Source organism: Odontesthes bonariensis, chromosome 12 (genome assembly GCF_027942865.1).
Source record: "Odontesthes bonariensis isolate fOdoBon6 chromosome 12, fOdoBon6.hap1, whole genome shotgun sequence".
In the NCBI taxonomy this organism is placed as follows: Eukaryota; Metazoa; Chordata; class Actinopteri; order Atheriniformes; family Atherinopsidae; genus Odontesthes; species Odontesthes bonariensis.
The window spans coordinates 28,639,613-28,665,317 of record NC_134517.1 but is presented as its reverse complement, the minus strand read 5'-3'; the positions used below and the strand labels follow the sequence as shown (position 1 = coordinate 28,665,317).

The 25,705-nt window shown below is 39.1% G+C and overlaps 1 protein-coding gene across 3 annotated transcripts in view; it reads left to right on the top strand.

The window, feature by feature from the left end:
• The window catches only part of adcy5 (adenylate cyclase 5), a 111,531-nt gene that overhangs the window by 38,983 nt on the left and 46,843 nt on the right, over window positions 1-25,705 (top strand). For all 3 annotated transcript variants that reach the window (XM_075479986.1, XM_075479987.1, XM_075479985.1), the window contains exons 2-3: window positions 13,388-13,537; window positions 16,173-16,294. In XM_075479986.1, the coding sequence (XP_075336101.1) occupies window positions 13,388-13,537; window positions 16,173-16,294 (272 nt within the window). The remainder of the gene's footprint in view (window positions 1-13,387; window positions 13,538-16,172; window positions 16,295-25,705) is intronic.

Genomic DNA, 25,705 nt, shown 5'->3' with positions numbered 1-25,705 from the left:
TTTTGATGCACATAGTGAATGAAATGTTTAGTACAAAGAGTAAAACACGTTGAGTTTTGGTTACCTGAGATAGAGCAATTTATCTCCTTTTATGTTTGTTTAATAGGTTTGTCACAACACATGCAGGGTGCCTTATATACCTTTGCACTCACAGTTCCTTACTTCCACTCTGCTCTCACCTGTAAATGCTTAAAACTGGGAGTTACAGGTATGTGGTTGAGTCTATAAGTTACAGAATACATGATCAGACGGTAGCAAAAGTCCACATGGCTGCAGCTTATACATTTTTATATTAATGGGGTTTGATTCTTGGGCCAAGGTAACGTTACTGTGACGTGTTTTCTGGTGCTGGTCTTCAGCATGACTAACTGTTGCACATGATCATTTCAAGAGCTGTTTGTAGGAATTTAATTTTGCACATCTGTGAGTGTATATATTTTATTTATTCCACATTCCCCCTATTCGAGCTTGGGTTGTCTACCGGAGGCGTGGGAGCTTGAACTTTCCACGCAGTTTCTTAGCTGTTCCTTGGACTGCACCCTCCTGGACGGATATCTCTGATATTGTTCCTGGTACCACTTCCTCCTTTCGCCTTTAGTATTTTGCAAGCTTTTCGTGTTCCTTCTTCTCGACGTTTATATGACGTTTGAATTGCTTTATCTATCACTAATGCCTTCTTCTGCTGCCTGTCGACCACCTCAGAGTCCGGTTGGTTCATCGGTTTATCAGTCTGGACCTGGAAGTCCCACAGGATCTTAGCTCTGTTACTCTCCACCAGCTTTCGAGGTATCTCCCACTTTGGGACCTCTAACTCAAACTCAGCACATGTTTCTGTACGCTACTATCCCACCACTTGGTTATGGAGTTACATTAACGACATACACTACCGGTCAAAAGTTTTAGAACACCCCAATTTCTCTAGTTTTTTATTGGAAATTATTACTTTAATGTCTCATTGCACTCTGACATGAAATGAAAGCATAATACAAATAAGCAATTGGAGCTAAAAAAAAAAAAAGAAATCATGGAATCAATTTATGGACCAAAATGTATTTTGCCAAATTTGGCTGATATAACAGCTGAACACACTCATTCTTTCTTCAATAGAATTCAAATATTCTTCAGAAGGTTCTTCCCACCTTGACCTTCTTTGTAGTTTTTAATTGTTATTATGGTCCGTCTCTCTTCCTTTGTTAATTGCCTTCTTCTCGCCATTTTTGTAGCAAAACACTACTTTCTGCTGTACAATACTGTTCAACTGATGCTCACGAGGATATGGTACCACAATGTGTTCCAACACTGCTTTTATGTAGACGGGGTAATCAAGTAATGTTGGAAGACCTGTAGGAATTAGTAGCACCAGCTTTAAAGGCTTGATCAACCTTGATTGTCAAAATTATTAACCCATTTTGTGTCCCCTGAAAATAATTAATTCTGAAATTTACATTATTTTTCAGATTTGGGTAACCTAACCTTTTGTTTTAACCTCTGGCAGTTCACCACTTACCTTTGTACAATTTCAAGCTATTCATTGGACTTGAACGACTTGCATTGCAATAAATAACTGGGAAAATTGGGGTGTTCTAAAACTTATTACCAGTAGTGTATTTGCCAGCATCTTGCCCCGCTTATATGTGCTGGACTGACCCAATGAGGCCTCTTTGCACAGTGTAAATGTGTATATATAATATGTGTATGTGAGTCATATTGCATAATATGAGTGCTTTGAAACAATATGGTCTCAATGGGGTGTTTTTGCAAACTATGTGAGGTTTACTTTGTTAAAAAGAACCAACAGTACATCTCTGATCAAAGGAAATTCAAGAGTTTCTTTGTACTATATTTGCTTGGTTCATGCCATTAGATTTGTTCCTGGTTACAAAGGTATTAAGATACCAGCTGACAGCTTTCGAGGTAAAATCCAACAAAAAATAAGTGCAGGGGTTCACGTGAGATACTTTAACCCTCTTGCACATTGCCCTGCAGAATCAGGCTGGCAGCGGGCTGCTCACGATAATCAGCATGCAGCACATGACCTGCATTTAGCCTTAAAGCACACAATGTGCCACAGTGTGCGGACAAAGACTGTGGTGTACATTTGGCTATTGATATGATAACCTAATCAAAAATTTAATGTAAAAATGGTCCAACTCTGTTTGGATTATTTCAGTTTTCAGTAAAATGATGTGATCTTGCTCTCACTGTAGTTTGAATGTTAAAAACTAGGGCTGGGCAATGATTACAAATTTTTAATCTAATTAATCACATGATTTCCCTGATTAATCACGATTAATCGCATTTATACGCAAAATCCAAAAATGAATCCAAAAGTAGTGTATAGCCTTTAGCATTTAGTTTTATTTTAAATGTGCTGCCATATGAATGAAAGTGCCATAACATTTGTTGTGCAAACACACTTTTAACATCAGCATCTTTCTGTAGTTTTTATGTAGAAGCCTCGCTCCACTGTCTGTTTCCTTGAATGACTTGCTGCTATCAGTTGTGTGTTTTGCCTTTAAGTGATATTTTAGACTGGAACTACTACGGTGAGAAGACAATTCAACTTGGCAGTGTTTACAGATGACTTTGGTTCTGTCGACTCCGCCGTCTGGAAGAACTTTAAAATGAAAATGGCCGAGTAAAAGTTCCGTACCCTTCTCCATGTTTGGTGGATCCGCCGATTACTTTCTTTTCTGGTTCCACAGCAGACGGCAACAGACTTTTACAAAATAAAAGCCTGTGAGCAACAGACTTTTACAAAATAAATGTTTGTTTTTTTTAAATTTAAAAAAAAAAAATTGCGTTAATAAAATATTTATCGGCGTTAAATAATTAGTGCGTTACTCTCGATAATAACGCGTCAACTCGCCCAGCCCTATTAAAATCAACCAAATATTTCAAAATGTAATCGTTAATAATGTCTTACCTTAATTATTTGCTCTGTCTGGTCTTTCTCAATATGTGGCAGACTTAAGGATCTTCTCACATACCCCCGTTTCTTGAGCTTTCACTCCCGCTTTTCCAGTCTTTTCCAGCTCGATTACTTGATAGGAATTCCAGTTATTCATCTAGATAAAGCAAATTAAATGGTTAGACCATATTTCTTCTTTCTTTTCTTATTTTCTTAAGGCGTAGCCTGCCATAGAGGTAATTATCTTATTTTAAAGTCCTTTCATATGTGGTGTTGAGATAAAACTGGCAACTTTTTTATTCCCAAATCTATCTAGGTTAAGATTTAAGGGTACATAACTGCGAGGGATCTATGACATTTGTACGTCGGTACCCTCGATGGTCTGCTTTTTGTTCACCCCTCTGCTCTTGTTATGTCAGGCCTCCCCTAAACCCAACCAGAGGAGCAAGTGATAGAAACATAACAGGGACATGCTCATTAAGACATTCCTCTACAAGAACACTATCAGTGGGAGGTCGCGAATGGACGCCTTCTATCTGAACCGGTGTGTCAAAAAGTGAGTTATCAGCAATATAGAGATGTTTAGGGTGGATATGGAATAATACAGCAAAAGAAAAAAGGTGTGGGAGAGATTTAGGAGATACTACGGGATTAATATCGACACTTTGGGTAACTTTCTCTGCAACTTTCTCGGCAATTTCATAGTTAAAATGAAGTTTTTGTCAATTATTTACTTGTCAATAAAAAAACTAATTAAATTGATGTCATAAAAAGACATACCTCACTTCTTTTTAGCTGTTTAAATTAATAACTTGTTTTTAATTACATAAAAAATTACACCAACCTTAAAGCTGCGGTCGGCAACTTTTTTTTAGTCATATTAGCTTGAACTGTCATGGGATTCTGGAAGTAGAATATTAAATAGGCTGTTTAGTAAAAATAACGAAATCTGTAGCTCCCTCTGAAGCCTGTAATCATGCTTGCAAAAATCGAGCGCTCCCGGCTGTTTTTAACCAATCAAGTTAGGGTGGAGGAATCCTACCTGTCAATCACAGCTTGTGCACACGCTGCTGAGCGTGAGTCTGCCCCAGCTTGTGTGCTCTCACACTGGTGTGAACTCACGTGCACAACCTCGTCCACAGAGGGGGAGGGGTTTGGGGGGCGATTCGGAGCTTGTTAGAGGTTGGGGGAGGGACCTGAAAGTTGTATCAGTTCGAATTTTCCGACTTTAGACTCGCAATTTTGAAAACCTGCCGACTGCAGCTTTAAAGAAACAAGGAAATTCTGTGACCAGAGTAATTCTCCAGTTAAATGATTAAAGAACCTTAAAGGGGAAGTTCGTTTTTTTTGTTTTTTTTTTAAACCTGGACCTTATTTCTGGCATAGAATACATTCATCTACTCACCGATAACAGTTTGATGTCCTTTGGAAGACATTTATTATTTAGCAAATAAACACAGAGAGACAGCTGTTAGAAGACTCATCATTTATATTTATAATTTAATATTTAAATGTAAATTAAATATCTAATACTCACAAGAGTTCCTGATTATTTATTTATAGACAAACTCCATCCTCTTCTCTTTATGATAATCCACAGACATGTAGGGAGGCAGCGCAGCCAAGAGAAACGTTACAAAAAAGAAAGAAAGAAGACTATTTGAATATATGTGATGAACGGCAGTGGTCCCAGCATTGAGCCCTGAGGCAGTCCTACACTAATAGGTCTGAATAAGTTTTAACATTGTAGGATTCACTGTGTCACAAGCTTCATGTAAACCTAGAAAAAGGAGCTGCAAAGTGTTGCTTGTTGTCCAAGGATTCTATTAGTTCATTCTTAGGCCAGAAATATGCTTGCTTTTGATTATGGATACATGTGTTTATCCCGGCTGCCTCTTTGTTTGGAGCATCCCTTGTGCACATCCTCAACAATTAGTGCTACGCGCTTGCAAAGCTCATTTTGCATAAAAAGGGTAAATTTAAGGGTAAATTTCTGTTAAATTAACCCGGTAGCTGCACTACCCAAAATTTAATTTAACCCGTTAGCGGAACTAGTGGAAATGTATAATTTCTAATTAATTTCTAATAATTTTCTGCACGAGTGCCCTCAAAACAACAAAAACAAAAACAAAACAAAACTCGCCAGTTTTCTAGAGTAGGCTATAGGTGATTTATTAGCCTCTTTCTAATATGTTGCTATTAGCCACAACTGTATTTGATTTTTAGTTTTTCTGAACTAGAATTAGAATTGAGGCATCATGTCATGCAATTAATTTCACTCAAAGTCAACCTGGTCTGGTTTGTGTTTGCAACACAAGTGCAAATTCGCACAGAAGTCCTACCTGTGGATTTTTTTTTATTGTTATGAGCTAAATAACTTCTAATATACATTGTCATGGCATTTTGTAAGCTACATGAGGTATCTTTTTGTACCTTTTTGTATTTAAGATTATATATAATAAAATAATACAAATAATATAATATGTTGCCGTGTTGGTGGCATTAAGTCTTTTTTTTGGGGCGGGGGGGGGTGGTTCGCCCAGGTCGTAAATTTAGCTAGGTCCGCCTCTGGTTGTAGTCTCAGTTCTAAGATGATTAACTAGAGATTTCAAGATGTAGCCCTTTAAAATGAATAATTGAAGGCTGGATCATTCTCATCTTGTGATAAAATAAAACCAAAACTGTGACAAATTGATTATGAATTATTACAGCTGTATGGGACGTCTCCATAAATGACTCATTAACTTTCAGAAATCTGTTGTTCTGTGTGTTTATGGAAGCCTCACAAGGCTGCAGTTTACTCATCAGAAACAACTGATTTAATGCCTCACAGTAACGTCTACATGCAGCCGTTTTTTTCATTGAAGCTCTGAATTCTATTAATTAGATGTTAAAGCAAACAGGGACACAGAGGAGTGAAATACCTGTGGGACTGCTGTTTTGCAGGCTGGAGTGTTGCATCACATCGCCTCTCCTCAGCAGTTTTTCTGTTGTTCGCTGGGAATTCAGATGCTGGTGTTTGGTAATGTTACCTGCAGCAGCTTGTTTGTGGCATCACTGCTGACACGCACGCTGGGACCTAAATTTAGGCTGTTCATCTTCTGGTCATTCTGTGAAAATTGGTCCTCTTGAACCATTTTTTGGGGTCAAAAGCATGAAAAATAGCCAATGTCAACGAGGTTTGTGAACCCACATGCAGTGTATACGCTGCAGTTGATACATTTCTGTGTTCTTATTCGGGGATGATCTCTGTTTTGAACATGGGAAGCCTTTTTTTTTCCTTTTCTGCTGCCTCTTTGCCTCTGTTTTGTGGAAAAGCCCATATGGTTTCCAAATAAGGTCTGGGTGAGTGCTCGCAGTATTAATAGAATAAGTCTGCTGCTGGGGAATATTTGTATTGACCGTTGAAAGACTTTATCTGAGGCATGCCGTTTCTATGACAGTGTGTAGGCGGGATCCTGCGAGAGCTCAGTGGAGCCGTATGCACAGCTGTGGCAGGACGGCTAACTAAAGGTAGCAGGAAATCCCTTTTTAAACGTCAAAATTGGGCAGTTTAAAGCCGATTTAAAACCCAAGTCTGCTGTTTACGTTCATTTTCAGCATCTTGGGAAACACGTGGCGCAACGCTGGAGCAGACTGAAGCTTTTTATGCCATGCAGCAGTTCCCAAAGCATGTTAATGAGACCCTTTCAAACTTAAAAAACGAGAATGGTTTCAGTGTAATTCTTCGGCTTCAGCTGTCAGGAGGAATTTAACCTCAAATACACTTTTGTGCACTGAGAGTTGTTTGTCCGAGAGGATTAAAGTTTTGAACCAAAAACATAAGAAACGTATGAAATAATATTGGAATATTAGTTAAGAGATGAACAGTTTTGTGGCATCTTAAACGAAGACGTTTAATTGAGAGCAAAGTAATGGATGGGTGATGAGTTTGTGTGGTGTGAGGATTATAATTCATCCATAATGTGAGGCCAACGTCCCTTCTAAGGATGTTTTCACTCAGATCTATGCAGAATAATCAATCTTTTTGCATGTTTGTGGATGTTTGTATTTGCATAAAACATTTATTTTCAGAAATATAGCTACTGACTCAATCGCTCTGGTGGTTCATTGAATTATTTTTTTTTCTTTGAAGTTAAACTCCCACCATGAAATGTCTCTTTGTCCCGGCAGAACAATGCCTCATCGTGCTTCACGAGCGCCTCGTTGATGCTGTCTCATTTCTCCACGATATCACTCCGAATTCACTGAGCTGTGATGAAGAAGAGCTTCGAGCAGATTGAAGAGTTTAAAGAGTAGTTTGAGGCTGATTGGTAACCTCGAGCAGAAGATGCAGTCGCACAGCTGCTCTTATAAGACGAGCTGCTGCCCAGATCTTCTTCTTCGATAAGTTTAAACCTTTGGTCGTGTTAGATTCGGCCAGATTGTTATTCAGTCTGCCGGCAGATGCATTTGAATTCAGCTGAACACAGTTGCACTGGAAAAAATCTAAATCTTACCAAGTATATTTGTCTCATTGAGTATCTCATTACACTTGATATAAGACACAACTGCCTAACAAGTACCATTTCAGCCAGAAATAGGGACTTGTTTGAAGACAATACATCTGTAATATCTTGTTAAGTGAAAAAGTGTTGAAAACATCTTGTTTTGAGTCATTTCACATGAAACAAGATTTTTTGTTCATTTGAAGAGGTTTTTAAGCTAATTTCAAGATCACTTTTATCTCAAAAGTCCTAAATATCACATCTTATTTCAAGAAATCTTGACAAGCCGATTTTCACTAGTTCCATTGGCAATTTTTTTTGCTTATTTCAAGCAAAAACGTCTCGTATTTGTTGTTTTTTTTTTACTTATTTTTGGAGGGGCATTTGTCAGTGAATGATGAGGGATTAGGAAAGTAGTTTTTACATTCTAGGAGAGCTAGATGTATAGAAGCAGCTAAAATAAGGAATTTCATGGGAAAGAAACTCCTGTGGACGTAAAAAGTCTCCCGTGGTTTGACTCTTTATCTTAAGTGTTTCTCCTTTATCCTCAGTGAGTCAGTCCAGTGTAAGTAAACTGTGATTAATGAGAAGCATAAATAGCCCGAGTCACATTTATCTAAATTCTCCATCTTCTCTCTGTCTCACACCTCATGTCTTTATTTGTCCTGGACATGCCGGGCCTCCAGGTTTGCCTTCCACGGGTCACTCCTCCTTCTGAGTGTGTGCTTGATATTGCGCTGAGACCCGCTGAGGGGATTTGACTTGATAAAGACGTGCTGTGTTTGTTCAGTTTGTTCCGGCAACAGAGAGGCCCATGGTGTTGATGTGATTCAGCTGGCTGAATCAGCCCATTAAACGGCTCTATGAAAAGAATTGCCTGCTGGCTTTGCTTTGCTGCTGGCTGCCAGTCCCAGGACTTACTGTATGCCTTGCACTTAGCAGAAACAACGTCTTTTAACACTTGGGCACATGGCAGCTTGCAAGCTGTTTGATAGTTGGAAACTTGGAAAGGGTGTGTAAAACCTGGATGTACTTATTCGCTTCAAATAAATAAACTAATTTCATTCAGGCACCCACATGCAAGCATGCCTTAAAACAGGGTTTCCCACAGATATCCACCCCCACCCCCACCCCCTTTTAAGGAGCCTTTATCCTACTATTTTATGTAATCTGTAAATTGCATGCACACAAGAAACCAGGTCACACAGTATGTTTCTCTGGAAGCATTACCCTCATATTTAAGCTTAAATGGAGACTAAATAACTAAATGTTTAATAAATTACATGATAATAAATTTGATGAACTTAAGCTGTGGATCTCATTGAAATGATAAATGTGCCTTTTGATCTTTAAGAAAAACATAATTTCTGTGTATATAAAGGGACTTTTTGGTCACAAATATTAATTACTTTAACATAAAACTAACCATTCCCTTAAAACAAACACTTTCTGGAGGGGAAAATAAAAAATATATTTTATATGCTTTTAAACATGCTTTTTAAAAGTCACGTGAGTTTTGGTAACAGGACTGAAAAAAAATGCAACCATTTTTGGCTTAAAAACCTTGTAAAAAATTAAATAAAATCACTTGAGATTGACCGATGCACATTTTGAATTGTTACAAATGTATAAAAAAATACTTTAATTTGGGTGGAATGACCCAATTGTGACAGAAAAAGGAGGGGAAATTAATCGGCTCTATGATATGGAACCATACAGACAAACAAATGCTTGTAGCCAGCTAAAAACCATTAGATTTCCATATGGCAAAGGATATATTGGCACTATGCAGCAGGGGTATACCAACAAACTCAATACTGTTTGCAAGAGTTAATCTGGATTTGTTGGAGGGCTCTGTGGGTTCAGGGTTGCAGTGGATTTACCGCATGTCTGGGCATAGACAAGAAAATCTGGCTGACATAATTTGCCAAACAGTAAATAAAACAAGATGACACATCCCTCTGGTCTGTTTTAAAGTCTATTCTCTGAGCGACAGGAAGCCAGAGCAGAGACCTGAGCGCTGGACTAATATGGTCATATTTCCTGGTTCTAGTCAGGACTCGAGCAGCAGCGTTCTGGATGTACTGCAGCTGTCTTACAGCCCGTTTAGAGAGCCCAGTGAGCAGGCCGTTACAGCAGTCTAACCTGCTGGAGACAAACGCATGGATCAGTCTCTCTTCGTCTGGTTTAGACACTATTCCTTTGATTCTGGCAATGTTTTTCAGATGGTAAAAAAAAAAAGAAACATACAGGAACAATGGCTTCCACTAAAGGATGAGAGAATAATACAATCAAAACGTTGACATCCGTGGATCATTTTCTTCAATTATTACATTAAAATGGAACTTCTGCTGTATTAGAAAACACACAGACGGCTGTTATGTTGCAGTTTGGGGCTCGATAAAGAAAGCTAACTGATCATTTCCAGTGTAATCTGAGTTGCTCTGAAATTCATCTGGAAGCTGCAGAAGCCTGATGGTCAAAACAGCCAACAGGCTTTTTTTCAATTTGCCTCTGAGCTCGGTTCAGTAAAACGCATACGATGTTTAAACAGGAGAATACCAGGGCAATTTACCTTCACTTATGAAACGAAATTAGATCTCACTGTCCTATTTTCTAACCAAGTTAGAATAGGAACAAGACTGACAATTGTATCTCTTTGCTGCCACAGACCTGAAGTCTTTATCATGTGTGATGAAGACCCTCTTTAGTACAAATACACCCGATTTCTCTTTTACATGCTTGAGATTTCAGGTTATAGTGAACAAACGGCACACCAGGTTACTTAATATTTGATTTGGTTTTGTGAAAGTTATACACTACAACCAGAGGTGGGTAGAGTAGCCAAAAATTGTACTCAAGTAAAAGTACTGTTACTTCAGAATAATATTACTCAAGTAAAAGTAAAAAGTAGTCATCCAAATAATTACTTGAGTAAGAGTAAAAAAGTGCTTGGTGAAAAAACTACTCGAGTACTGAGTAACTGTTGAGTAACGTCTGATTTATTTGTTAACACAAGCATTCAATCAGACAGACAAAAATACTAAATAATCATCTTTAGGCAAATTAGAGTTCATCCAATTGATAAAATACATTAAAATTAATTAATTAATTAATTAATTACAAAATAGCTTAACTTAAAAATAATCCAGGTAAATTCAAGAACTTCAATAAAAATAAGAGAGACTTAGGAAATGTTTAAAACATATGTAACCCATATGTAACCTAAAAAACAAACATTCACCTATCCATGGGGAAAAAAAAAACGAGTTTAGGAAACTTACCGCTACATGTTTCCTCAAGTTAGATGTTGAGTTTCTGCTGAAATGTGCATTTGTTTTGGTTGACACAGAAGACACATAATGTAGCTGCTGTTTCTCACTCTTTGTAAGGTAAACATGCTTTCAGTATGAGGCCTCGTCTGTTTCTCAATTGTTTTACGTTTTTTACGAAGTTGGGACACCGTATAAACTGTAAATAGAATGCAAAACGAGTATTTTACTCTAAATGGAACATAAACAATGTATGAAATGGTAAGTGAGGCATTTTACTATCTTACTGTCTTTAAAATGTTGGAACAAGATAAACAAAAGGCACAGAACTGTTGGAGAAACATGTTGCAACTAATTAGGTTGGTTGGCTGCTGGTCAGAAATCCGATTGGATTTAAAAAAAAACAAGAAAAAAGAGCACCTTAGAGAGGTAGAGTACATTAGGCAGAGATTCAGCAACAAATTGCTTTGAATATTCCTTAATCTACAGTCCATAATGTCAGCAAAGAATTCTGAGAACCTGGAGACATATCTGTCTGTGCATAGGACATGGCTAAAAATGATTATTGTATCGGATATGTGTGACCTTCAGGCCCTCGGGAAGCTCTGCATGGGCTCAGGAACACTTCCAGGAATCAGTGCCTGTGAACACAGCTCAACGTAACATCCACAGATGCAGGTTAAAGCTCCATCATGCAGAGAAGAAGCCTTCTTTGAACACGAGTCTGGACCAAAAGCTTGTTTGAAATTAACTGAATCAAAGTGGGAAAACTGGTCTGTGGTCAAACAATTTAGAATCTGAAATTCTCGTTGGAACTCATGGACGCTAAGCTAAAGACCAAAGAGGAAAGGGAGCAGCACTGAAGGGTATAGAGCATCTTTTTCAGGGAACACCTTGCATATTTCAGCAAGACGATGCCAATAAACAAATAAAAAGTAGATAAATAAGACTGTTGAGTTGCTAAAGCTCAGGTTTTGCTCATTAAATGTGCTAACTTGTGTTAATAAATGCACGTTTCAGCTGTCACATTCCAGGCACCTGGAATGTCACCATCTAACCTGATTAGGTCAGATACTTCAGCTGAAGTCATCAGTCGGCTTGTGCTTCACTGATGAGCAAACCGGCTGCCTTTGTCTCGTCACATGCATCCATATATATATATATATATATATATAAAAACATTTAAGCTGGTAGCATGTGAGCTAACGCCGGCCCTACCGGGCTCTCTAATGAGACGGACACCGTCTTCACGGGGTCATATAAGGATGTTCTGACAAATGCTGTGTCAAAATTAAGGAGAGAGGGTTGAGACGCCCTGTTCCCGCTGCAAGGAGGGAGGTACATAAACAGAGCCGTTGGAAACAAAGAACGCTTTTCTCTCCGTCAGGGGAAAAACAGCTGCAGGCCTGGAAAAAAAAAACCTTCAAACACTTTGTATCTATCTCACCACCTTTGTCCAGCCATTCATATCTTTGTCCTGCACATTTCGAGCCTAAATATACGGCACGTTCCATTTTATTCGAGCTCTACTGAGAAATACCTTGCTGTTCCGTGACAGTTCTGTTACAAGTGTGCCCAAACTAAATGTTCTGAGTTTGTACCCTGAGTGTACATTTACATGTTTACTGCACAAACCTTTGATAAGAGAGGCATGCATGCACCAAACGGCGGCGACATCTAAACCAGTGACAGAACAGCATCTCTTCATGATCCCTGGAAAAGCCTTCGGCCTTGGCATTTATGTGACTATTATTTGGACATGTACCACCCACCTTGACAATGTCGGAGACTAAACACACACCCCTGTGGTTTGAAACCTCCACTAGCAGGACAATGCCTCCCTACCACACCGCAAAAACTCCTTGGAAACCGTGCAAAGAACCCAGCAGAAGAGTCCAAAGTTGGTGACCAGGCCTCTGAACTCCTCAGAAATCGAAGCTGGCATCTTTAAATGTTTTATTTTTACCACCAGTTCAACACTCAAATCCTCTATTTAATCAGAAAAATCTGGCAGCTTCGGAGCCTGGAACTGGACATGGTGTAACATTTTGTGAAAGAGTCGTAACTCAATCCTGTAACCGATGACACAATGTATGAGGGACTCTACATGCAGTGTGTTTCTGTGCCCGACACACAATTACTCCCTAAATGTTGAAACTGTTTTGACATCTTGTGCTTTAGTGCCCAGTTTAAACACTGGAAAAAAATGCCCCTCCAAAAATAAGTAAAAAAACAACAAATACAAGACGTTTTTGCTTGAAATAAGCAAAAAAATCTGCCAATGGAACTAGTGAAAATTGGCTTGTCAAGATTTCTTGAAATAAAATGTCATATTTAGGACTTTTGAGTTAAAGATGTATTGTATTAAAACAAGTCCCTATATCTGGCTGAAATAGCACTTGTTAGGCAGTTGTGTCTTATATCAAGTGTTATGAGAAAAATATACTTGGTAAGATTTAGATTTTTTTCCAGTGAAGGATCTCCATGAAGCAGAGAGAAAAGGTGGCGCTACAATTATTCTAATTAAATATTCATCTGTAGGCATTTATTGACAGGAACGTGATCCAGTTAATCAAATCATCCCAGGCCAGATTGGGCCTAATAAAAGGGAACCCACAAGCGATAAATATGCCTTCCAGTTTATGGCTTATGAACAGTACGACTCTGTGATCTCTGGCTCACACGGAGACCCCCTTTTTTTTTTGTTTCTTCCACAGATAGTGTCCAACATCCTGATCTTCTCCTGTACCAACATCGTGGGAGTGTGCACTCATTACCCTGCTGAGGGCTCCCAGAGGCAGGCCTTCCAGGAGACCAGGGAATGCATCCAGGCGCGCCTCCACTCTCAGAGGGAAAACCAGCAGCAGGTGAGCTTTGAAGACGAGGCAACTCTGACGTGTTTAACGCGGAATCGGACTCTAGATTTGGAATAAGAGCTGGGGGATTCATTCATGTGGCAGTTGCTGGGTTTCTCTATATGACAGAGAACTATAATATCGGTCTGTGCATATAAGATTCACTCCTTTTAAAGAGTTTAAAGACATTATCAAGGGCCACATCATTCTCTGATGAATCCCATACAAAGCCATTAAATACCCACCAAAGATATATCAAGTCCACAGCTTAGATATGCATTTACATTAGGGCTGGGCGAGTTAACTCGTTACTATCGCGTTAACGTGTTAATTATTTAACGCCGATAAATATTTTATTGCGCATTAACGCAGGTTTTATTATTTATTTTATTATTATAAAAGTCTGTTGCTGTCACAGGTGCTCCTCGGTCTCTGTGTGAAGCTCACGGAGCTAACCGGCGCTACTTCCTGTTTTACTTGTTTCAACATAAAAGCATGTATTTCAAAATAAATTTTAAAAAAAACTCCTGCATTTACAGCCAAGTTGAATTGTCTTCTCAGCGTAGTAGTTCCAGTCTAAAATATCACTTAAAGGCAAAACACACAACTGATAGCAGCAAGTCATTCAAGGAAACAGACAGTGGAGCGAGGCTTCTACATAAAAACTACAGAAAGATGCTGATGTTAAAAGTGTGTTTGCACAACAAATGTTATGGCACTTTCATTCATATGGCAGCACATTTAAAATAAAACTAAATGCTAAAAGCTACACACTACTTTTGAATTCATTTTTGGATTTTGCGTACAAATGCGATTAATCGTGTTTAATCAGGGAAATGATGTGATTAATTAGATTAAAATTGTAATCGTTGCCCAGCCCTAATTTACATGCATGCTAATTTTATGTTAATATGAGATGATAGAAATATATCATTTAACCGCCTCGTCTGTGTCCCTGCAGCCAGAGGATGGGAATCATTTCTATCTTGACATAAATATATTCTTCTCGGGTCAGTTGGCTCCACTTTAGGGTAACATCCGGTGGCCCGATGCTTAAATAGAGCGATACAGACGTATGGAATAGAAATAGAATAGAAAAATACTTTGTTCATCCCCCAATGGGGGAAAGTAGCTAAAAAAAAAAATTGTTAATATTTACAATGATTGTATATTAACAACAACAATAATAATACCAATTCTAATAAAAAATACTACTACTACTACTAATAATAATAATAAATAACTAAATAAAAAAAAATAAATAAAAAAATGAAAATCAATCAATTTGAGAAGAATGAGAAGAAGTATAGCAGTCAGTAATCACTTTTCTTTTGATCGGTAGTTTTGAAGACGTATCCATTGCAGGGGGTTGATTGTTCACCAGACTTTACCCCTGACGTGCTGACCGATCTTCACCGAGCAGTTTCCACCCCGGTCATTAATGTTACACCGTAATAAAGCTAGCTGTTAGCTCACCTGGGTATTAAGCAGAGCTGATGCACAGATTGCACAGTTAAAAATAATAGGACGTTCTGCCAATGTATCAACCAAATTCTGCCCATTTTTCCCAAGTACTCATCTCCTGCGCTCTCATTGGTTGTAAATCCTCGCTGATGGCTTAAACAACCCAACTGTTCCCTATTCTCCAGAATGTTTGGGACAGAGTCGACGTTTTACTTTCAGTTCCCCCTCTGCTCCTCAGTGTAAAATGATAAATTAAAGTTCCCAAAGACCACAGAACCCATGATGCCAGGCCATGAAGTAGAAGCCATTCAGCTACACTTTAAACCCTGGGTGAAGGTAATAATAATAATAATAATTTATTTATATAGCACCTTTCATACACAAAATGTAGCTCAAAGTGCTTTACAAATAAGATCAATATACAAAGTAAATAAAGTAAAATAACTACAAGAATAACCAAATAGAGTACAATAGAACATGTTACCCGGGGGGGATGGAGTTTGGAGGAAATAGATATAAATTAAAGATAAAGTACTAAAAATAGAAAAATGAATTTACCAATAAAATAGAGAAACAATAAATGTAATATATAAATAGTAATAATAATAGAATTGATCAAACTAGTAGAAGGCGAGGGTGTATAGATGTGTTTTTAGCTGCTTTTTAAAGTTTGTAATATCTGTTGACTGACGAATATACACTGGTAGAGAGGTCCAGATTTTTGGTGCTATTAAAAATGGTGTCCAGAAGGTGTCCAAAAGGTGTCTTCTTCTAATGCCGTCAGCCACTTTTAACCGCCTCACTTAGTCGGACTTTAATTCCTTTGCAACTCTAGCTTTACCGAAATGAGAATGGCTTCTACTTTTGATGGCTAAAGCACAGCAGGATTAAGAGAGATAATCTAATCTCTGAGATAGTTTGTCTCTGAAGAAGAGGAACTAGTCTATGTTTTATGCTGCTGTTGTCCTGCTCATTAACAGGCTGTATTTCTCCTCGCAGCTTTGAAACGGTGCTTTCTAAATTATTTTCAGGACTTTCACTCTGTAATTGCCAGAAACATAATGATTTAATGTGTTACCATTACTCAGTGACTCTGCCTACGCTCAGACACTTACTCTCTCCACTTTTCATCTCACGTCCTTGCGCATCAAACTTATTTCCCTCCTCTTTTTTTTTACTGCAGGAGCGTCTCCTACTCTCGGTACTTCCTCGCCACGTTGCCATGGAGATGAAAGCTGACATAAACGCCAAGCAGGAGGACATGATGTTTCACAAGATCTACATCCAAAAGCACGACAACGTCAGGTAACATCAGAGGTAGAGAGGGATGACAAGCGGAGACAGATTGAAGCTGGTGGAAATAAAAAAAAAACTCCTCTCAAGCTGTTCCACACACACCTACATTTACACCTCAAAACAACACAATTTGTTCTAAACATTTGATGCTGAAGGAGCAGAGAATCATGAACATTGTGAATCTGGGATTTATTATCTGTTGATAATTAAAACGGCTCTGAATCATGTTGCTGGTCAAACAGGAAATATATGGTCCTACGTCCAAACTCCCGCTTCACTGAGTTCACAAACCATCAGAAAAAGCTGTGTTTTAAATTCAAATGGAGCCCTTTAAGAATGCCCCGGTGATTTTCAGTGACCTGTATCACATTCAGTTTTCTGTCCTCTGATTCAAAGCGATTTGAGTCACATTTCAGCCAGGCTTCCGGCTCAAGTAGCAGCTGAAACGGGCAATTCAGACAATAAAGGAGTGAAATATACTCCCTCTCTGACTGGGAATAAGTTTAAGAATGATTTTGCAACAGAACTGTTAGATACACGACAATTCAATGCATGTTAATCCTGATTAGTGCAGCCCACCTCTCAGACGGTGGCAGCAGTGCTCACATCGTCATGACAACATGGTATTTTCTCAGAATATATTTCACCTACCTCTCCCAACAGTACCCACACAGAGGGTAACGTGACTCATAATGTGCTATATAAAAAAAGAAGTGCTGATGGTATTCTTTTTCAAAGAAAAAAAGGCAGTTTTTTGTGCAGATGTTGAGATTTTTTTTACTCGGTAAGAGATTCATTCAGGCAAGTTTGAAAAGTGAACATAAGATTATGTGGATGAGGTTTAGGATATGAAATGTTTTTGATGGGTTAAACCAATCAAAGCAGCTTACAGCCACATTTTTCCTCATGTTAATTTCACTTTTACACGTCATTGACTGTATTGAACTGATAGATAAGCTTGTTTCCGACAGTTTCTACTGTTTTTCATGTTAGCAGCTTCACCAATCAAGCCTGCTTATATTCTTAGAATATGGACATTTTTACCACAAAACCCATTTATTTAGGGTCCAGTCTGACAACACAACGTTTACGGTGCACAGGACATTTTTACAGCGCTCGCAGGCTTGCAGGGGACAAAGTAAAGGACATTTTGGTTAGTTTTTTTCAAACTAGCTGACGTAACGATCACACTTTCAGAGGAGAATACACGCGATTCCTTGTTCAGATATGCGGTTGAAGTAATAGATGTACAAATATTTGTTAATTGAATACATTTGCAGAATGTAAGTCTGAACATTTGATAAGATACCTCCCAAAATGCACCTTTTCCTGACAGATATTCCTGATGTCTACATAGCTTTTATGTCTTTCCACCAGAAAATTCTGCAATGGTTTAAGAATATCATGTTCTGTAAATCAGGCAAAAAATCAAAGATTTTTAGAACAAAATCCAACTAAAGTGGATATTTCTGCCTTTTTTTTTTTTTTAAGATAACAGCCCTTCAGAATATGCATCGTACAGTTGGGTTTATTCTTTATTGAAGTCTCTACTGCTTCAGACAGTTGAGAACATTCCTGAAGACAGTTATTTCATGGTCAAATATGCAGAATAAGTGATGATTCCCATCATTTTCCGTCAGACAGAATGTAGTGAAAATAACCTGAAAGTTAATTTTGAATGATTTCTGTACAATTGCCTGAAAGAAAGCAACAAACTTACTCAAAATAAAAGTCGATTTGCTTGTATTCTGTTGGTTCTAACAAAGATTTGACTCCTGATCTGAAGAACAACCCACACAGTGTTTGTGATGCGCCTCGCACAGAACCAATTTCCGTTTGTTGTATCAATCAGCGCTGTGAGATATTGGGACCTGGTGTTTTCGCTGCAGCTTCCCTCTCTGTTGCATCAGGTCAAGCTGAATCGCAGCAGGAACCCGTTACAACACAAAACTTTTCTTTGCTTTTTACTCACACTGAAAAAAACAACTCATAAGATTTACTTAAAAAACCCTTTGTAAGTATTTGCACTCAAATGATTTAAGTAATATTTAATGCTGCAATATCAAGTAAATTTTACTTACCATAAAACATAACAGTTTTGAATATATTAAGTAACATTTACTTAATTACATCTAAGTTTTAAGTTATATTTATTTAAACAAATTAAGTAAAGTCTACTTGTATTTCACAGGCAGGAACATCATTTTTCTCAAAATTTTTAAGTAAATTGTATATAGCTGTAGTATTTGCTGTTATGAAGTAACTTAGTAGATTTTAACGATACACTTTCAGAGTAAAGTTTATGTAGTATTTCTAGGTTTATGTACTGTACATACAACTATTAAACATTTAAATTGTATGAGGAAACCTAAGTAAAACTTACTCTTCCCCCATAATTCATGTATTACGTTAATAAAATGTTTAAATTTACTTAAGAAGCTCGAGTTCTTACTGAATCTTAAAAATACAAGGTAGAAATTATGACAGTTACTCTACTAGAGTTTACTTCACCAAAAAGTCACTTTTTTCAGTGCAGGGTTGGGTTGAGATTAGAGTGGTTGGGGGATCAAATATTTATTTAATTGTGGCGACGTGCGTGGAAATGATTTGGTGATATTGCTTTGAACTGCTGTTCAAACATCCTATAGATCCCTCATGTAGCCGAATACAAGCTTTGTAGTCATTGCACATCATTGATTTGTGTTTCTTTTGGTGTGGATTCACGTCTCGTGTGGAGAATATCATACAAAGATGTTTCTCTACATCTAAACCTCATCTGCCCAGCGCTGTTCGGTCTGATGGTTTGCAGACGGCGGATGTGGTTTGATTTGGATTCTAGTTCTCCGGGGTCCTCACAGTCTCAGTGACGCAGGGTTGAGTCACCGCTTCACTTTATTTTCCAGCATGTGATGTGGTTTTCGCTGTAGTAACTGTGAACCCCGATCATTAGAGTCAGCTCATAATATAGTAGATAATTACACACTGTGTAACCCCACAGGACAGATGTGGTTAGAGCACTGTGGTTAGGTTTAGCTCCACCTTGTGGTGCAAGAAAACACTCCTAATGAAATTAGAGTGTGCTTTTATTGCTCATATTGTGGGGACATAAATGTGTCATTACACAGTCCAAGGTCCTGCCTCCCATAATTTACCAGAAAATGAATCTTTGTTGATGTAAGATCCTCCAATGCGATGAAAACAGGGCTGTGTGAGTGTGTTTGAAGCAACAGCAGCCCGAGTATAAACTGTGCTGGCCTGTAGCTGCCACAGTTAAGTGGAAGTGGGGTAAAAAAAAACAAAACTTGACGGTTAATAGGTGCTACTGAAGCCCTTTATCACTTTGATGTGTCTCTTTGAAACCTCACGGATTCAAGCATCCAGTCACGTACTCTGTCTCCTGAACACAAAGGTCTTTTCATCACTATTCATGTGACTCTTTGTCAGACATACGGTTTCTCTTTTTTCTTTGAATAAGTTTAAGAGTTTGGTTGTTTTGAGTGTGAAAACATTCTTTTGAATTAAGTGAAACATGTTTATGGCAAATGACATTGGTTGCTGTACCCGAGTGTGCACACAGGAATCTTTAATCATTATAAAATATAGTTTTATAAAGATTTCCAGAGCATCATTGGTAGTTCTATGAGATTTTGTTTAGGCAAGGCAAGTTAATTTGTACAGCACAATTCAACAACAAGGTGATTCAAAGTGCTTTACAGATGCATTAAAACAGTAGAAATAAAAAGCATGATTTAAATTTTAAACAAAAAAAGAAAGAAATAAGAACTATAGATAAAATCAGGAGTTAAAATGTGATTAAGGTTTGAAACTCAAGCTTCAGATTTGGAGCTTTATTCAAATGCAGCTGAAAATAGGTGTGTCTTCAACCTGGAGTTAAACACACTGAGTGTTTCAGCTGATCTGAGGCTTTCTCTGAACTGAGAGTTTGTTCCATTGTTTGTTTATTACAGGAGCGGTCGAGCTTTAACTCAATGCGGCACCTTATAGCTCATTGTTATCTGATTAGAAGCAAGAGACCGACTGAAGCAAGCAAACGAAAGCAGGGAAAATGAAGGTGAAAGTTTGGTGCTGCTGTGAGGTTTTACGTGACTCAGCGGGAGCATGAAATGCATTAACTGAGCTTGGCTGAACTTTGTCTGCAGCCATAAGTGTCACCAGGTGAGACTGGGTTTGTTGGGGAGCATTCAGCAGCTTTTTTTTGGTAATTGGTGCTCTGCTGAGAGGCTTCAACAACAACAGGAAGAGAAGCGACGGCTCCCACCGCTGCCGCTGAAGAGCAAAGAGGGTAAACAGAGGGGGAGGCGGGGCAGTGGAGAAGAAGAAGCCGGGGTTTGAAGCTCGTCGTGGCTGTAGATTCCTTTAAGGCATGTGCCTGTCCACAGTGTCAGGGGTACAAAACAGAGATGACAAATAAGTTAATGGACCACGGAAGGTATGTAATCACATCCCAAAGGTGCAAAGTGTCGCTGATCGTCGAAGACTGCAACATCTGGAATGGTGCATGGGAACAAAATGTGTCTGCGGTGCCTTAAGCTGTACCTCACATAATGGGATCAATCGGATCGGTCTTAGTGGCAGGACGAGCGGTTCCCTGGGACACCGGTGGTGTGTCAGGAAGAGCAGGTCTTCCACTAATGGAAAGATCGTTCATTTCTTGGTTTTTCCAATCCATACATCAATGTGTCCAAGGGGGCGAGTTACTGAATCACCCGAGTGGCCCCGGTGTGCTCACCAGTTGTGGGGATGGTGGAGAAAGCTTGTCATAGATGATAAATGATACAGACATGCTGTGAATTTAGGGAAACGCATCAATTCAATTCAATTCAATTCAGTTTTATTTATATAGCGCTAAATACAACAAATGTCATCTCAAGGCACTTAGATAATAAAGTCCAATTCAAGCCAATTGGAATTCAATTCAATGTAATCATAATTATTTACAAATTAATCCAATTCATTCATATAGAGCCAATTCAAAAACAATTTCCTAGCTAAGGAAACCAACAGATTGCACCGAAACTTGTCTTCAGTGTGCCTGAGGCATCAAAGCCTTAAGTTTGTATAAACAGGTAACTGAATTCATAATTTAACATTTATGATCCTCTCATGTCCATTAGATAAGATTCAATTCAATTCATTTTTATTTATATAGCGCCAAATACAACAAATGTCATCTCAAGGCACTTAGATAGTAAAGTCCAATTCAAGCCAATTGGAATTCAATTAATTGTAATCATAATCAGGTGTTCCAGATGTTTGGAACTCTAACTGAAATGACAGGAGGAACCAGTCTTAATTGAACCTGCTGTATTTTCTGAGCTACTGAAATGAGCTTTCTCTCAGGCCTTTGGGAAAATGCTTTGACTTAGTAAGTTCAGCCCGACATCAGACTGATGGGGAGAAAAAAAAAGGGACAATTTCATCCCAAGATGAGCGGGTAACTTTGTAGGTAGACGGCCCCGCTGCTGCACCTGCACATCACTGCTGTTAGACATGCAGATATTCTAGTGTGGAGTCTGCAGTCACCCAGTAAACAAAGTTACATCGGGTACCTCACGCTCAACTAATCAACTGGCAAAAGGACTCAAATGGCACCATTGGCTCTTTTTTAAAGGGATAGTTCGCCTCTTTTAACATGAAGCTGTATGACATCCCATATTAGCAACATCATTTATGAACATCTTCTTACCCCCTGCTGCGTCCTGTGAGCCGAGTTCCAGCCTCGTTTTGGTGTTGACGAAAGTAATCCGGCTAGTTGGCTGGGGTTTAAAAAAAAAAGCGTTTTGCTTCTCAAAACAATATGCGTTCAAAAGAGTAATACATTTGCATCACAAAATCGTTCTCCAGGAAAAAGTCAGATCTCACAATCGCTTGGCCCTATTTTCTCTCCCTTCGTATCACTGCCTGCTGTGCAGACCGTGCAGACCGAGCAGTCCCCTGCTTCCGAGCAGCAAACACCGTAACAGGCGCGGCTGTCGGCAGGCGGCAGCAGGCAGTGATACGAAGGGAGAGAAAATAGGGCCAAGTGATTGTGAGGTCTGACTTTTTCCTGGAGAACGATTTTGTGATGCAAATGTATTACTCTTTTGAACGCATATTGTTTTGAGAAGCAAAACGCTTTATTTTTTAAACCCCAGCCAACTAGCCGGACTACCTTCATCAACGCCAAAACGAGGCTGGAACTCTGCTCACAGGACGCAGCAGGGGGTAAGAAGATGTTCATAAATGATATTGCTAATATGGGATGTCATACAGCTTCATGTCAAAAGAGGCGAACTATCCCTTTGATGGGACCAACTTCCTTGTACCCTCCAACAACAGGAGAAACCTAAAAGAGACAAAGCTGTGATAATAGGTCTACAAGTCCCATCCTTAAAATAAGATAACCATAAGAAACTGGATCATAAATAACCCAAAAACTACCGTACGCACTTGATTATTAACACAAAACAGAGCATAAAAGCCCCAAAGCCAGTGGATTACTCACACAAAGTTAGTGCACAAAGCAAAAGTAGCAACCAATAATCCAATCCAATTGTAAAGTGTTGTGACCACAGCACAGATGGTCACTTAGACCATAATCTCCTCTTTTCCACTTCTAAAAATTGAGGCATCTCACTTGTGTTTTATCCTGTGAAGTAATGTCCTGTGGCTCCAGGAATGGGGCCAAAGTGTGTGCCGACTGAGGGATTATGCAAGAGGGGGCTCTGGTGTGGATGTTTTGATGCTGCCGGGTTGTCCTTTAAATACATGAGAATTATTCTCAAACGGAACATTGTGAACGCGGCTGCTGCTGCTGCTGCTGCTGCTGGTATGTAGGCCAGCAGCACGCTGAGGAAAGCACATTACATAAATTAGAGGAACTGACCTTCAGTGCCTTTGTCCCCCGTGTTTTGTCTGAAGCCAGAACAGGAAAATGAACCCGAACAGCAGACACGCATGTGCATCGGGCGCGTTATTGTGCAGTTCATTTTGCGCACGTCTTACATAAACTGTACCCCGTGAATGTGTCATTTATCAGCAGACGGTTGCACACGTGCACATTGAACTACGACGTCTTCCTTAAAGAGGAAAGCGCTGATAGGTTGCCACTCTGACGTTTAATAAAAGAGACGTGTAGCGCTGTATTTTGCTTTGAATATCCACCTTCAACAGGTGTCCAGACTCCGGTTCTTTGTGCGTGGCTTCTGTTGGCTAAGAATGGAGACGACTGAGAAGAAGAGGGCGGTTTGGGGTTAACAGCCAGGGGCAGATAGATGGATGGCAGCTGGCCCGTGGCTGTGCTGGTGCCAGTCAGGAGGGGATCACAGGGTCGGGCAAAACCAGCAGGGTGCAACTGTGGGTCAGCTGAGATTTTACCCAGAACCGATTTAGCTGCTGTGGCTCTGCAGGAATGTAAAAATGTTTTTTACTCCTGAAGCACAGAGGTGGGTGTAACTGTTGAATTAGTTTGTGGTTTTTTGGATTCTTCGCAGTTATCTTTCATTTAGATTTTTTGCTCTTAATCAATTGTCCTCATTTACGCCAATTGAGCTGATAAATAAAGACACCGTTCATACCAAACTCAACATCTGAATTGACCTGAAGCCAAATACAGCCACAGATTTCCAGCATTTATCTTTTCCCAGAAGCTCTGGTGTCAAAAACTGATTAAAAGGGTATGACAGTACATCAGAAAGCTTGTTAAAACCCTTATAATGCACCTAGATGTCTCGAGGAGTTAATGATGCAGACTAACAAGTCATTCATCACCATGGTAACAATTAAATGGGACTTAAAGACTCTCATAAGCTGTTTCATTCTGTTGATTCTCTTCACCTGGATATCACCTCTGACTTACTCTACAGATCAGTGGGGTGTGTGGAGATAATCCACCAGGGCTGCACATTTTGTGTTTATCTGTAAAAGTAACACTCTGAGCATCTTTTTATAAGGTTTATAAAGCAAGCAGGAGCTTATGGTTTAATTTTCAGCCCTTTTCCGGCTGGTTTCTTTATTTCTGACACACGTAAACACTTTAAAGACGGTGTACGTGGGTGAATTTATGGTAGGACTCAAAAGCTATGATCGTTTCAGACCTTGGTTAGCTTGTTTAGTCAAAGTCATCATTCAGCTGGTGTCTGTGCAACTTTTAAAGCTCCTCAAACAGCTGATGGAAGAAATTATTGATCCCCGCGAAGCAGAGACAGGCAGCACGATGACTTTTCTACATCTTTTACCCGAAAGTTTTACCACGAGCAGCTCATGTTTTTAACACACATTTTGATTGATTTTCCCGTCTTATGGACGATACCTCATGTTGCACGTACACCAAGAACCTTTTTACTACGGCTGGGCGAGTTAACTCGTTATTATCGCGTTAACTCGTTCCAGTCTAAAATATCACTTAAAGGCAAAACACACAACTGATAGCAGCAAGTCATTCAAGGAAACAGACAGTGGAGCGAGGCTTCTACATAAAAACTACAGAAAGATGCTGATGTTAAAAGTGTGTTTGCACAACAAATGTTATGGCACTTTCATTCATATGGCAGCACATTTAAAATAAAACTAAATGCTAAAAGCTATACACTACTTTTGAATTAATTTTTGGATTTTGCGTACAAATGCGATTAATCGTGATTAATCAGGGAAATCATGTGATTAATTAGATTAAAAATTTTAATCGTTGCCCAGCCCTACTTTTTACCCTTTTTTTCCTAGTTCAGCTGCTTCGCTGTAAGCTCATGAGACTTCTGCAAAAATAATACACTGATACAAAGTGGTTTTCCTTGTACCTCTTGGACTAATACTAAAAGAAAGAAACAATGAGCAGCGTGTCGTTTCTCGGCTCTAAAGCATGCTATTGTTTCCCCTCTGGCCTTTTTTCCCGCCGCCCTCCTCTTCGACCATCGCTGCTCCCACCCAGCGAGACAGACCCGTCTCTGAGCTCAGATACGCCAGCCCAGTGTCTGGTTTCACTCGACCTCCCATGTAACGGTTCACAGAAAGCAATCAATTATTCTCAGAAATGTGTACGCCAGAGTAGGTACACTTAATCCTTTTCAGCTTAAGACCCAAATTGAGTAAATTTAGTCATTTTGAAGCCCGGCTTCATTAGAACATGTTAGTGCTCCTGACATGTGAGCAGCCAATAGAAAAAGACTGTGAACCCATAATACACTCGCACATCTTTAAACACCCGGACGTCCTGTGCACACTTACTCTCAGCTTTGTGTAACAGCCACCTGCTGTGGACGATTGACACAAGCCTGTTTCGTGTGAAACTTTGGTTCATTTCTACTTTCTCTTCCTTTTCCCCAGAGGTTCTGGCTCAGAGAGTCACTTTCACATAGAAAACGGTTAAGATATCACAAAATAAATGCTTGAATTAAATTATCCAAATGCTGCTTGGCTAAAAAA